Source organism: Pecten maximus, chromosome 16, assembly GCF_902652985.1.
Source record: "Pecten maximus chromosome 16, xPecMax1.1, whole genome shotgun sequence".
Classification (NCBI taxonomy): domain Eukaryota; kingdom Metazoa; phylum Mollusca; class Bivalvia; order Pectinida; family Pectinidae; genus Pecten; species Pecten maximus.
In genome coordinates this window covers 29,302,352-29,318,425 of record NC_047030.1, presented here as the reverse complement: position 1 = coordinate 29,318,425, position 16,074 = coordinate 29,302,352, and the positions used below count along the sequence as shown (strand labels likewise).

General features: G+C 40.2%; 1 protein-coding gene across 1 annotated transcript in view; it reads left to right on the top strand.

The window, feature by feature from the left end:
• The window catches only part of LOC117344746, a 63,760-nt gene extending 47,686 nt beyond the window's left edge, over positions 1–16,074 (top strand). The window contains exons 22-30 of the mRNA XM_033907574.1: positions 1,708–1,914; positions 2,215–2,291; positions 4,491–5,435; positions 5,500–8,116; positions 8,331–8,545; positions 9,181–9,331; positions 10,165–10,613; positions 12,326–12,397; positions 13,459–16,074. Coding sequence (XP_033763465.1) covers positions 1,708–1,914; positions 2,215–2,291; positions 4,491–5,435; positions 5,500–8,116; positions 8,331–8,545; positions 9,181–9,331; positions 10,165–10,613; positions 12,326–12,397; positions 13,459–13,581 — 4,856 coding nt within the window. The 3' untranslated portion in view covers positions 13,582–16,074. The remainder of the gene's footprint in view (positions 1–1,707; positions 1,915–2,214; positions 2,292–4,490; positions 5,436–5,499; positions 8,117–8,330; positions 8,546–9,180; positions 9,332–10,164; positions 10,614–12,325; positions 12,398–13,458) is intronic.

Genomic DNA, 16,074 nt, shown 5'->3' with positions numbered 1-16,074 from the left:
GTGTGGGCTTGTCTTAGAGGGGTGTGACATCTATTATTGTGTGGTCTTGTCTTAGAGGGGTGTGACATCTATTATTGTGTGGGCTTGTCTTAGAGGGGTGTGACATCTATTATTGTGTGGGCTTGTCTTAGAGGGGTGTGGTATCTATTATTGTGTGGGCTTGTCTTAGAGGGGTGTGACATCTATTATTATGCGGACTTGTCTTAGAGGGGTGTGACATCTATTATTGTGTGGGCTTGTCTTAGAGGGGTGTGACATCTATTATTGTGTGGGCTTGTCTTAGAGGGGTGTGACATCTATTATTGTGTGGGCTTGTCTTAGAGGGGTGTGGCATCTATGATTATGTGGACTTGTCTTAGAGGGGTGTGACATCTATTATTGTGTGGGCTTGTCTTAGAGGGGTGTGACATCTATTATTGTGTGGGCTTGTCCTAGAGGGGTGTGGCATCTATGATTATGTGGACTTGTCTTAGAGGGGTGTGACATCTATTATTGTGTGGGCTTGTCTTAGAGGGGTGTGACATCTATTATTGTGTGGTCTTGTCTTAGAGGGGTGTGACATCTATTATTGTGTGGGCTTGTCTTAGAGGGGTGTGGCATCTATGATTATGTGGACTTGTCTTAGAGGGGTGTGACATCTATTATTGTGTGGGCTTGTCTTAGAGGGGTGTGACATCTATTATTGTGTGGGCTTGTCTTAGAGGGGTGTGGCATCTATGATTATGTGGACTTGTCTTAGAGGGGTGTGACATCTATTATTGTGTGGGCTTGTCTTAGAGGGGTGTGGCATCTATTATTGCGTGGTCTTGTCTTAGAGGGGTGTGACATCTATTATTGTGTGGACTTGTCTTAGAGGGGTGTGACATCTATTATTGTGTGGGCTTGTCTTAGAGGGGTGTGGTATCTATTATTATGTGGGCTTATAGAGGGGTGTGACATCTATTATTGTGTGGACTTGTCTTAGAGGGGTGTGACATCTATTATTGTGTGGACTTGTCTTAGAGGGGTGTGGCATCTATTATTGTGTGGTCTTGTCTTAGAGGGGTGTGACATCTATTATTGTGTGGGCTTGTCTTAGAGGGGTGTGACATCTATTATTGTGTGGACTTGTCTTAGAGGGGTGTGACATCTATTATTGTGTGGGCTTATTTAAGCAATAAACTGCCTAGATGCGGCAGACCTACTGGTATAACTGCCACATGTGTCACAGACAAACTGAATGGTGCGCGCGCGCTAGCGCACCATGATTGTTTGTCTGTGACACATGTGGCAGTTATACCAGTAGGTCTGCCGCATCTAGGCAGTTTATCGCTTATATTTACGTTCTATTAATGAATCGCAAAAATAACAAAATATGAAAAAAATCTTCCAAAATTAAAATTTCCCGCTTTCTACCGTCAGGGCAACTTCAGTTATACTCTCATAGATGAAGCTGCTTTTGGTAGGGATTTACTAGTAATATATAAGGGCATTGCCACACCAAATGTAAATATAGAGGGGTGTGACATCTATTATTGTGTGGACTTGTCTTAGAGGGGTGTGGCATCTATTATTGTGTGGGCTTGTCTTAGAGGGGTGTGACATCTATTATTGTGTGGTCTTGTCTTAGAGGGGTGTGACATCTATTATTGTGTGGACTTGTCTTAGAGGGGTGTGGTTTCTATCTCCCCAAAAACAGTTTGAAAATGTAAGGCTTTTGTTTTCTAGGAAGAATGTCAGACTTTCATACTTTTGGAACAGGAGAACTAGGGAGGAATGCAGGAAGGATGGGATCAGAAGGGCATGATGGTATCAGAGGAGAGGAATTAACTCATGAAAAGGATGGACAGAGGACAAGAAGAAAGGGGAAAGGCATTGGACAACGTGGAAAAGGGAAGGCTCAAAACATCCCAGTAGAACCTGATCGCCTTACAGGTGATATACACATACTTTAAATATTCCATTAAATCACTCTCCAATTAACATTTCCTCTTCATCCTTTTTAATTGAAGGGAAATCATTCAGGTGCTTAATAGTTAAAAGTCAGTTATCATTACAAGGATGACTTCTGGGTGAAACTGAAATCGGAGAGTGGGCTTTGGTTTTGGTTTATGGTATTTTTCAACCCTATATGGAAAAGACAGGGAGTAGGGGGAGGGGAGAAGTATGACTTGTGTGTATTGTTGTGTTTGTTAAATTACACTTTTACACTTTTTAATTATGACCTGTTTGTAGATGAAAATGAGATTGCTGATACAGACCAGACAGTGTTTGCCTCTGATTCTCAGACAGAGGACTTCATGATACAACAGGTGGGTAGTACTGGGGGTTCATGATACAACAGGTGGGTAGTACTGGAGGTTCATGATACAACAGGTGGGTAGAACTGGAGGTTCATGATACAACAGGTGGATAGTACTGGAGGTTCATGATACAACAGGTGGGTAGAACTGGAGGTTCATGATACAACAGGTGGATAGTACTTGAGGTTCATGGTACAACAGGTGGGTAGTACTGGAGGTTCATGGTACAACAGGTGGGTAGTACTGGAGGTTCATGATACAACAGGTGGATAGTACTGGAGGTTCATGATACAACAGGTGGATAGTACTGGAGGTTCATGGTACAACAGGTGGGTAGTACTGGAGGTTCATGATACAACAGGTGGGTAGTACTGGAGGTTCATGGTACAACAGGTGGGTAGTACTGGAGGTTCATGGTACAACAAGTGGGTAGAACTGGAGGTTCATGATACAACAGGTGGGTAGTACTGGAGGTTCAGGATACAACAGGTGGGTAGTACTGGAGGTTCATGATACAACAGGTGGGTAGTACTGGGGGTTCATGGTACAACAGGTGGGTAGTACTGGGGGTTCATGGTACAACAGGTGGGTAGTACTGGAGGTTCATGGTACAACAGGTGGGTAGTACTGGAGGTTCATGATACAACAGGTGGGTAGTACTGGGGGTTCATGGTACAACAGGTGGGTAGTACTGGAGGTTCATGATACAACAGGTGGGTAGTACTGGAGGTTCATGGTACAACAGGTGGGTAGTACTGGAGGTTCATGATACAACAGGTGGGTAGTACTGGGGGTTCATGGTACAACACGCGGGTAGTACTGGAGGTTCAGGATACAACAGGTGGGTAATACTGGAGGTTCATGATACAACAGGTGGGTAGTACTGGAGGTTCATGATACAACAGGTGGGTAGAACTGGAGGTTCATGATACAACAGGTGGGTAGTACTGGAGGTTCATGATACAACAGGTGGGTAGTACTGGAGGTTCATGATACAACAGGTGGGTAGTACTGGAGGTTCATGATACAACCGGTGGGTAGTGCTGGAGGTTCATGATACAACAGGTGGATAGTACTGGAGGTTCATGATACAACAGGTGGGTAGAACTGGAGGTTCATGGTACAACAGGTGGGTAGTGCTGGAGGTTCATGATACAACAGGTGGGTAGTACTGGAGGTTCATGGTACAACAGGTGGGTAGTACTGGAGGTTCATGATACAACAGGTGGGTAGTACTGGGGGTTCATGGTACAACAGGTGGGTAGTACTGGAGGTTCATGATACAACAGGTGGGTAGTACTGGAGGTTCATGATACAACAGGTGGGTAGTACTGGGGGTTCATGGTACAACAGGTAGGTAGTACTGGAGGTTCATGGTACAACAGGTGGGTAGTACTGGGGGTTCATGGTACAACAGGTGGGTAGTACTGGGGGTTCATGGTACAACAGGTGGGTAGTACTGGAGGTTCATGGTACAACAGGTGGGTAGTACTGGGGGTTCATGATACAACAGGTGGGTAGTACTGGGGGTTCATGATACAACAGGTGGGTAGTACTGGGGGTTCATGATACAACAGGTAGGTAGTACTGGGGGTTCATGGTACAACAGGTGGGTAGTACTGGAGGTTCATGATACAACAGGTGGGTAGTACTGGGGGTTCATGGTACAACAGGTGGGTAGTACTGGGGGTTCATGGTACAACAGGGTAGTACTGGGGGTTCATGGTACAACAGGTGGGTAGTACTGGGGGTTCATGGTACAACAGGTGGGTAGTACTGGAGGTTCATGGTATAATAGGTGGGTAGTACTGGAGGTTCATGGTATAATAGGTGGGTAGTACTGGGGGTTCATGGTACAACAGGTGGGTAGTACTGGAGGTTCATGGTACAACAGGTGGGTAGTACTGGAGGTTCATGGTACAACAGGTGGGTAGAACTGGAGGTTCATGGTATAATAGGTGGGTAGTACTGGAGGAAACTGCAGGGATGTTGTACCTATTGAAAGAAAAGTGATACCAAAACATTTGGAACTAAACTTATGTAAAGGTCCAGCTAAATTTAGTTAGACAATACAAGTCACAGTTATCTAAACTATTACTTCCTAGAGGGATGTACTCTGTAAGACATGGTGTCATTTGATATACCCTAATGGGGCTACAAAGGCATCAGAAACAGATAAAAGCTAATTAAGAACTATCTCTATTTTAGGCAATCGCTCGTAGTATTCAGGATAGAAGTATGAATGAAGGCAGCGACGAGTCGGACGGGGACAGCACATCACATTACAGTACCAGGGTAACACCCCACCACAGAGGGGAAAATAGAGGTCGAAGAAGAGGTCAAGGTTCAAATACAGATGACCTAGGTCAAACCAAGACAACTTTCCCTGGCAGTGGTAAACAGCTTGGCTACAATGATGCAAGAAATGATGGCATTCTGGGTCAGAGGTCAACTGATTCTACCAATCAGAAGGCAAGGGATGCTTTGGATATTGATATTTTGGACGAAGAAGAGCAGTTACGATTGGCAATAAAGAAAAGTCTGGAGGAAGCCGAGCAACAGAAGGAGGAGAACAAACTTCCCTATCCCTGTCAAACATCCCAGGTTAAATGTCTGAACTCTTCATCTATCAACAGGAAAGATTCAGGTCACAGTGATGGTGAAAATTCGTCGTTACATCACCATTTATCAGAGGACAAAGAAGCTACAAAGCAACAAAGATTAATAAGAATAGGTAAAGTTCAGTATAGTACAAGGTCACAGGACAAAATGGAAAATGGTGAAGATGAAAGTTCAAGGACAGAGGATACTGCTAATCACCCGGTCGATTCGATGACAGGAGATAGCCAGGATGAGGAACTACAGAGAATCATACTGCTGAGTAAACAGGAATACGAGGGTACCCTGGTAACTCCACTGACAGCTGGTCCACCTGACTCCAGAGACTACCCAGTCATCATGATTGACTCGCAAGAGCTGGAATTTAGTGACCAGCCAGAAAAAGATCGCAGCCCATCAGAGGATCAAAACCGCACTGACCTTGGTCCAGTCTGTAGTGGAAGTGTCCAGAGTCCAATCATACTGATCGACTCCCAGGACTCTCCAGATTCCCAGGTAGACGAGGATGATTTAAACCAGAGTAATTGTGTCAAATAGGCCGGATAGCTTCACTGGAAAATAACAGTAACAAAAACTCGACAGATGTGATTCAGGGTAGTGTAGGAAAATGTATAAAGACTTCAGGTGTCACAAGACCTCCAACAAGGTTAAAGAGAGAAGAGTCGGTGACGAAGTGGATGGTTGTAGGAGTGAGACTGGCGGTACAACAGGATGTGATGTGGTGTGTGATACCGTAGATACACCACACCAAAATGTGAAGGCTCTCTCTGCCAATGTAGACTCTCTCACAGAATCTCTGGTACCGTTAAATGGTACTACAGTGTCAGAAACAAGTGGTTCTGGTGACAAAACTTCCTCTTCAGACTCTGGAAATGTGACAGAGAATGACAGAAAGTTAGACGAGACAAACATGTCACCAACAGAAATTACCAATGCTGAAAGTGTTAGTGAACTGAGGAATAATATTCTAGTATCTCAAAGCCCTACACCAACAAACAAAACAGAAGCGCTTGGTGGCATTAGTCAGACTTCTGTAAAGGAAAGACAACCATCACTTGATGAGAGTCCGACTTTGGCTGAGGACATTTCTACTGTGAATGATATGTGTCAGAGTAAGATGGACAGCAGTAAAGAGAGTTGTGATGACAGTAATATGTACAAGAAAGCTGAAATCCTTCCTAAACAAGCCAGTGTAGATGTGTGTGGTCGAGCTCATTCACTATTCACTAGGGACATAGATACGTTGGATGAGAACCAAACTGAGATTTCTAACAATATCCTGGCTCAGGATACCCAGGAAGATGAGGACAATCTAGAGACTCTAACAGAAGATGATGACATAGAAGTTATCCCACCATCTCCAGAGAAAAACTGTGAAAAAGTCAGAAGTTTCTATAAAACTGGTAACCTACATGTATCTCCCGGGTCTAGGTGTAAAGTGACGAGGGAATCTCCAGGTGTTGGTCATTTCACTAAGGAACAATCCTATTCTGTGAGTAAAATTTCCAGCAGCAATTCTTCAGCAGAAGGTTCTCCATCAAACCTTTTATCATCAAATGTCCTTGCAAAGTGTCCTAGTCAAACAGATTGTGAAGATGGCGTAGTGTCATCACACCAACAGCTTGTGTCATTAGAGACTGTCATGTTCAATACTTTAAAGTTTAGTCATTATGAGGACAGCAAAGCGGAAGAGTTAAAGTCTAGTCATTATGAGGACAGCAAAGCGGAAGAGTTAAAGTCTAGTCATTATGAGGACAGCAAAGCGGAAGAGTCGCAATCTATTTTGTGTGGTCTGGAGACCAAAAGTCACCTGTCACTGAACAGTCACACTAATTGGCAGGATGAGGATGGTAGAACGGATGAGGAGGATTCTCAGGACCTTTGTAATATTGGTGTGCTACCTCCCCTGTCTCCGTCTCCTTCTACTGATCATATAACTTCCCCATCCTCAGAGAAAACTCCCCATTTAGGAAATAAATCTCCATCAACATCTCAAAAGTCAACAACTTTTTCATATGGAAACAGTGCTTTACATTCAACAAAAATAAGTCCATCTCTTTCATCAAAAAGCCTGTCACCTCCACCAAAATCTCCTTCCCCTGTTCGTGGTAATAGTTCTCTTGTACTAGATAATGGTGTTCTCCTGAGGAGTCCTTCTCCTCCTCTAAGTCCTTCTTCTCTCCCTAATCTTTCTCCTCCTCTAAGTCCTTCTTCCCTCCCTAATCTTTCTCCTCTTCATGGGGAAAGTTTATCACCACCTCAAGGTTCCTTTCCAAATCAGGACACTCCACTGAGAGTTGCATCAGAAATCTCATCCTGTTCTCCCAGAAATCCATATGTGGATACGTCGCCGAAACAGAGCTCAAATAATAAAGTTGTCCACTCTCCAGCAAAGAGACTTTGTACTAGTTCAATCTTTAACACAGAATCAAATTACTCAAGTTCTGTTGGAAGGAGTGATGATGTTGGTGTGGATAATTTGTCTTCAGAACTTCATACAAATACAAATCAAGTGAGAGGATTGGGCCCAACAGATGGAGGCAAGGAAATCATTATCAAACAAGAAAAACTGGACGAATGTGAAAAATACAGTGATCAGGGATTTAAAGAAAGTGTGACAACTGGTCCTAGTTATAGATTTAAAAATCAAGTATCAGAACAATGCTTTAAAGGAGGTGTTGATGATGAAGAGGTTGCACGCAAGCTGCAAGAATTATTTGATAAAGAATATGAAATGACATTGTCACAGAGAAAAAAGTTAGAAAAACAGCAAGCATGCCGCTCAGGTTCAGCAAAATGGCAAGCATGCCACTCGGATAAACCACAGGTCTCAAGGGAGAGAAAAAGTAGTGTCAAAAATGTAGAGGGGATAGATACAACCAATGATGTTGTTATAGCACAACAGCTACAACAGGAACTACTAATGGGAGATAACTCTGCTGTAAGGTCAACCCTCCAAGTTAACAGGTATTTGGAGGAAAGAGACAGACTTTATGCTGAACAACTACAACAGATGGAGTCGGGTAAGGGTCAACCGAGAAAACAGAACAGCACAACGTTAACAGGGGCAGACCACTCTGAGGTACACGATAGTCTTCTCGCTAGACAACTACAGGAGGAAGAGGAGAAGAAAATCAGACAAGGGCAGACAACCCTGAAGGACGATGAAGCGCTAGCCAGGCAGTTGGCAGAAACAGAGGAACGGCCAATACCAGGTTAGTTCAGGATATTTTACTAAAACATTAACGAGTTCAAATCTGCATAGCTCACAATTTATACAAAGGGGAGAAGAACTTCATGCAATTTTATAACATAATTTCTAATGATTAGTTTGAAAATGGCCCCTTTAGGATGGGGGTGGCAGTGGGGGTTACAGTTAATTTGTGATCATTAAAATGTGCCTCTTGTTAATTAGAATGTTCTTGACAGTTATCCCTAGAACAGTTCAGAAGAGACATGCAGATTCTAGTCCAGATCTCTCTAGTCCTAAGCATGTGAGGCGGGATGTCGGACAGGGAGCCAGTCCAGCAAGGGCCTCCTCTAGTGTGGGCGGGCCTACATCAGCTGGAACTTCTGTAGAGAGGGTGTGGCATAGGAAATTGTTTGCCATGGAGAAGCAGGCTAGGAAGTCTTCCTCTGAGCAGGTTAGCAAATACACATTAGTGTAGTGGAATTTTCACCTGTGTATTAGGAATTTCTTAGATTATTATTGATTTGGTCTGTGCGATAATTTTGCTTTGTTTATCAAGCGTACTGTTCTGCTTTTTACCCCACAATTTGAGGGCTATTTAAATCTACTTGCATCCATGGTCCGTGGTCCGTGGGCTTTCTATCCTTAAAAAGTTCTTGTTATCACTAATTCTTGAGAAGTACTGGAATGATTTTTCTCAAACTTCACAGTCAGTTTCCCCTTGGGTCCTAGTTGTCACCATTTGATTTGGAGTCTGATAAAAAAAATAAATGGCCGACAGGAGGCCATTTTTCTCAAGCTTCAAAGGTAAGTTCCCCTTGGTCCTTAGTTGTACCCATTTGATCTTAGTCTGATCTGGAAATAAGATGGCTCTCAACTTTTGACAATAGAAGTTTATTATCACTATTTCTTGAAAAATACTGGGGGAGATTTTAACTTCACAGGTAGGTTCCTCTTGGTCTCTAGTTGTTCCCATATGATTTGAGTCTGATCAAAGGTCAAGGTCATGTGTCAGAGGTCAATGTATTGTACAGACGAAGTCAGACAGGTTATCCTGAGATATCTGAGTAGCATTGTTGGTATTTTCAGCTGTGTTCCATCAGGAGAGAACAGAATCAACGTTACCAGGCGTTACAGAGTGGAGGGCAGGCTGCTAACATCTCACGTAACATCACGCACACAGCCTCATCACCCTGGCAACACCCCCACACTAACACTTCCTCCTCAGGGGAGGAAGAATGTAAGTCGCCTTCACTAATTTGAATGTGAACTCAGTTTATATTACAATGCAGAGATTTGACTTTCACCTGCGACAGAGTCTTTGATGACCTATTGTGGTTGCCCTTTTGTCTGGCATCATCCAGCATGTATCATAAACAATTGACCTTTTTGACTTCTTCTCAATAACAGTGACCTAGGGCGATGATATTGAGCCAGTAGTATGCTAGGATGAAGGGCTATCAAAGTTGCTCAAATGATTGACTACATACTTTCAAGGTAGCAGGAGTCCTACATACCTTCAAAGTAGCAGGGGTCGAATGTGTTAAAACATTTAAACAGCATCTTCTTTAGTACCAAGTGGCCAAGGGTCATGATATCAGGCCAGTAGCTTGCTGAAATGTAGGGCTTCCAAATTTGTTCTGAATACAATGAATATCCTTGACCTACTTTTAATGTCACGAGTCAAATGTGCTAAAATCTTGAAACAACTTCTCTCAATAACCAAGAGGCCCAAGGTTATGATATTAAGATTGTGGCATATATATCTGAATAGCCGACTGAAAAAGTAGTTCAATTTAATGACCTTGACCTGCCTTAATTAAAGTCTTAATTCAAAAACATCAACTATCGGTATGTATTTTAGAACTCAGATGATTTTTAAGTATCTTGTAGCAGCAGATACAAACTCATTTACAAATTGAAGGAATTTTGTTTTCTAGATAATCGTATAATTTTAGTACTTTCAATTTTTCAATAAAATACTAATGATTCATATTTTGTATTAATTTTTTACCAGATTTTAGCCATTTCCAGCCATTCCATTTAGTAAAATGTTATACATGATGTTTCCAGCCCAGTATGTTGGACTTGATGATGATGGTTACATCACAAGTTCTCCACCTCGTCGTCAACCAGGCCACGTCTTCCTGCCTCGTGGTCATACTCCAAGTCATTTCAAGTCTAACAACACAGACTTTGGAAGTGTGTCCTCCAACCCATCATCCAAGTCATCAGCATCTCGAAACCTAGCTGACAGGTCATCCGGATTTCAAGACCACAAATCATCATTTCCATCGACCCAATCATCCTCCTCGAGTGCCTGGGATGATATCATCCCAAGACAAGTAAACTGGAATGACTCCCAGGATTTTAAATCCTCACAAGCTTCATCATCCATCTCATCTACGCAGTCCTCATTGTTCTGTAACGTTACATGTGGTAACTGTGGAGAAAAGGGACATAACAGAAACAGTAAAACCTGTTCTCGGTACTACAGCCTGGAGGAAACACAGCATAGACAGGTCAGGGGTCATTATAGACAGGTCAGGGGTCATTATAGACAGGATGGGGGTCATTATAGACAGGTCAGGGGTCATTATAGGCAGGACAGGGGGTCATTATAGACAGGATGGGGGGTCATTATAGACAGGTCAGGGGTCATTATAGACAGGTCAGGGGTCATTATAGACAGGTCAGGGGTCAATATAGACAGGTCAGGGGTCATTATATATAGGCCAAGGGTCATTATAGACAGGTCAGGGGTCATTATAGACAGGTCAGGAGTCATTATAGACATGTCAGGGGTCATTATAGACAGGTCAGGGGTCATTAAAGACAGATCAGGGGTCATTATAGACAGATCAGGGGTCATAGACAGATCAGGTATAGACAGGTCAAGGGTCATTATAGACAGGTCAGGGGTCATTATAGACAGATCAGGGGTCATTATGGACAGATCGCGTCATTACAGACAGGTCAAGGGTCATTATAGCCAGGTCAAGGGTCATTATAGACAGGTCAGAGTTCATTATAGACAGGTCAAGGGTCATTATAGACAGGTCAGAGTTCATTATAGACAGGTCGGGAGTCATTTTAGACATGTCAGGGGTCATTATAGACAGGTCAGGGGTCATAGTCATGTCAGGGGTCAATATAGACATGTCAGGGGTCAATATAGACAGGTCAGGGGTCATTATATATAGGCCAAGGGTCATTAGACAGGTCAGAGGTCATTATAGACAGGTCAGAGGTCATTATAGACAGGTCAGGGGTCATTACAGACAGGTCAGTGGTCATTATAGGTTACAGGTTTTCAACAATTTTCATAGAAATTGGTTCTATGCCTGATCATGTTCAGGTGGTCATTGATCAAGGTTCAAGGTTCAAAGGTCATCATTGATCCTTACTGTAGCCTTGAAAGCATTCATGTCTTACAGACATTTTCTAGTTTAACACTTTGAATAATACATTAGTTCACCTGGTCCATCTGTATGTCAACAATTTCCTCAAGTGACTTCTTCTTAACACCTTATCAGAATTTATCTTATTTTGACCAAAAGCATCCCTCTGTTGGTGGGTGGATTCAAAATTACACTATAGCCTGACCCCCAGGAGCTGTGGAACAGGGCCAAAAGGGGACAATTTGGTTATATTGTTATAAATGTCTGGAACCAAGCAATGGATATCACTCATATATTGGTCCTTGTAGGTTTTGTGGATTCAAAGCTGTACAAATGGTTTATATAAGAAAGCAGTGTATTAAGTTTGAATTTGATCGGTCCACTTGAACCTGAGTTATTGTCTGGAAACTAATTTTCTGGTATAGGTACTGACACTACCGTGACTGTGACCTTTGACCTTAAAAAGTAACCTGTGTACATTGCCTCAGATAACATTACATAGCTTTGCATCAGTCATGTTTAGATGATGAAGAATTCTATAAGTAAATAAATAATACCTACAAAAATTTAAAAAAAATAAAAAAATTTAATTGGACAAACAAGAAAATATTATAAATAGTGTTGAAATATAAAATAACTATTGAAAAGTTATAAGATTAAACTTAATGACAATTATGGACCCTTCTGTATTTATCTGTCACTCATATTGAAAAATAATACAGTATGGCAACTCTTCAAGGTTAAGTGCCTGTTGGTTAAGTGCATTGAAAACCAAGAAGGGTGTAGAACTGTCCAAAAGAGACATCTAACTCTCAAAGTTTCTCTATCTACAGGCTAAACAGGAGAAGGCACGTCAGAGGACGGAGGAGAAAGCTGAACAAGAGCGTCAGACACGCGAACAACTTGTGAGTAGGCCTGTCCACACGTCCCTCTCCCAAAAAAGGAATGTGTCTAGACTGTCACCATGTGTTCACCTAGGTCAGGAGAGTAGAATTAATCTAGGGACAGTTTGGAATTTAAAGATGATTCCATTGAAAATAAGAAAATGAAGGTCATCTGTTCTGTTTTTGGGGGACCTACAACCATTGTTACCATACCTGCCCAAAGGTCAGAGAGGTTTATACCATAGTGCAGCATCCATCATCCGTCCATCAATCGGGCTGGCTTCAAACTTTTCCATTAAATCAACTTCTCATTACAATTACCCATAAGGGCTAGGGTCATGACATTGTGAAAGTAGTATGGTGGATGAAGGCATCCGAGTTTGCTCAAATGAACGACCCTGACCTACTTTCAAGGTCATAAGGGTCAATTGCGTTCCATATTAATTGTTTTTAGACAACTGTCAAATTTGATGGGAGCATTATGGTATGGCGTAAACTTATTTTTAGAAAAAACTCTTTGAAACTTGGTATACGTTATAATCATGATATCAAGTTGTGTTTCCCTGAAAAGAATTTTGACTATTTTTGCAGAAGCTATTGCCCTTTGTTGATTTCATTATTTGATTTTTTCTGGAGATCTCTCCCTACCTGTTTTAACTGATCCCTTTGAAACTTTGTATACATATAATCATGAGATAAAGTCATGTTTCACTGAAAAAGTTTTAATTTGCTTTTTTGCAGAAGTTCTTGTGCTGTTTATTTCTAATACTTAAATCTTGTCCCGTGTTTTCTTACAGTTTCTTTAAGTTTATAATCATGATAAATTATCAAGTTGTGTTTGATGAGTTGGAAACTTTTAATTACTTATTTTCCTCAAACTGTTCGAAAATTGAACATTGTCATTGTAGTGAAAAGTTAGATTTATAACATGCCAGTTACTCAGTTAGCGACTCTAAGGTGATGCAAATCTTATTTTACTAAAAGATGTATATTATTACATATTCATATTTTATACACTAGCAGTCAGTTTCAGCTTTGAACACAGAAACTGTGTTTTGATTTGAAATTCAATCTTTTTACAGGCAAACCACCAGTTGGTGCTGGAGGACATCGCATTTCGTATACAGCAGGAAAAAGATGGCCTCTCCAATACAATCAAGAAAATGGACAAGAAGACAAAACAGAAGGATAAGCGAAAAAAATAGACAAATTCTGTTTGTAGTTCTGGCTACATCCATATTGATAGAACGGTGAAGATTTTAACATTTCCTGACTTAATGTATTATCAGAGCCTGAGGTAGCACACCACGGTAGGATCTACCCTGGCCACGGGGGATATTTTCATACAATATGTAACCTCTTCATTAAAACCAATAAAAATATTTATGTTTTGGTATTTTTCCAGGATTGTCTAAGATATGAGCTTCAATTGCATTAAAACCAAAGTTTACTTGAAATGCCAAAACACAAACGTTGAAAAGAAAGCTTAGTACAGGTAGTACACCCCTCGTCTGTCTATAAACTCAGTATATATTATTTAGAGATGAAGCGTGTAACAGTGATACATGATGTACCTGTATTTTAACAGGTGCCAATTCGATGTCTGATCTCTCAATTAAAACTGTGCTCTGTTGGGGGGTTTCTCTCCGAATTGTACAGAGCATTTGTTACTGTCTGTACTAACTTAGTGTGATTGGTTGTAATTTGTATCGAGAAAATGCATTTTGTGTTTGGGTATCATGATTGTCATATGAGTATCTGTTTACTTCCAAATACAGTGTTTTGCTGACTTGACATGCCAAGTAAGCAGATCAATGCAGTGCATATATCAGAGAAAAAAAAACAACTTTTTGTTTTATTATTTGAACTTTACAAATTTAGCATTAATGCAAAGCTCATAACTTAGGTAGTCCAGGAAATATAGAAATGATTAAATCCCCTTACAGGAACAAAAATTGAGGATGAATGTAAATCAATCGAGAGTTATAAAATCTACACTGGTACAATGTACAGATATGTTAAAGTGAACAGAGTGAGTCATGTTCTTCAGAATATTGAATTTATTGGTTTATGAGTTTAGACTTCAGGACAGTACAATCGTGATATAGTTTTGTATACCTTTTTTACAGCATTGTTTAACAATAATTTTCCTCCTTTGTTGAATGAAATATAAACCACTATTTTAGATACCTTTCATACGTACAGTATCAATATAAACCACTATTTTAGATACCCTTCATACGTACAGTATCAATATAAACCACTATTTTAGATACCCTTCATACGTACAGTATCAATATAAACCACTATTTTAGATACCTTTCATACGTACAGTATCAATATAAACCACTATTTTAGATACCTTTCATACGTACAGTATCAATATCTATACTTGTACACAGCAATTTTGACAAATATTTGGCTGTCTTTCGGTGAGAGTCCTGGGTATACACTAAGGTCAAAAGTTATACTCCTCCTCTGTTCAGGAGTAAGGCCGGTTCCTGCATGACTTCACATACATGGTTAGTTTCTTTGTGAAGTGAAGTTCATCAACAATTATTATAATATACCACTGAGATGACGAAGATGAAAAGGACGTATTCATCATGGAAGTGCAGAAAAGAAATAAAGTTATTTTTATTTTAAAAAGCATTGACAGTTTATTTTATTTCTGAATATGAAATTTATTTGTTCTACATGTTAAACATACAGGGCACATTTTAACTTAATATAAACATCTCTTAACTGAGGCAAACTTGCTTTTAGTATAAAAAATTGGTTTATATGGTTAGTTTCTGAAAATTTATTATAAATAAGTTTAGCTTAGTTATTATGGAAAGGTCTATGACTAAATCCATGGTAAAATAGCAACCACGAATATCTAGATAATATTACATGTATATATAATATTACCATGGATATTCGTGGTTGCTATAATATTACAATGGATCTTTGTGTTTGCTATGTTACAATGAATATTTATGACTGCTATATAATATTACCATGGATATTTGTGGTTGCTATGTTACAATATCATAGCAACCACAAATAACCATGGTAAATTACAATCATAAGATTGATGTTTTATTTTGTTCAGTACCAGATGGAAGTTATCTTGGTCATGTAAATTCCTTTTATCATTTTTGGATGTTCTGATTTGTCTTGTGTGCATGCTTTATCTATGTAGGTTTATTAGTTTTAGTGCCAAATACTGTTACTAAATAATTCAAAAAGCACTTCCTTTCTTTTTTTTGTTTACATATTTTAATTAGATACCCAAGAATGATGTCATTGTGTTTTTAGTTGCCGCAGGTAGCTTTAGTAGATCTTTGTGTTGAGTTGTATTGGTAGATCTGCTGTATAGAAATTAGGTATGACTTATGTTTGTGTTATTTTGTTTTACAACATTCAGTTACATTTGTATTCCTGGTAATTCCAGGATCAAGAAACAAACTTTTCAAAAAATATCTGAAGTTTTACAGATTACATCATGAAAAGTAACACAAACTGATTGGCTTTAAGCAAATAATGAAGTTTAAAATTGTTTCATGTTGTATAGGTGTTCACACCAATTATACATTTAAACACCAATAAATTGTTTTCTCTCTGGTAATGTATCCATAGAAATAGTGATGTCTCCATAGAAATAGTAATGAAATACTGATGTATCCATGGAAATAGTACCGTAATGTCTTCAT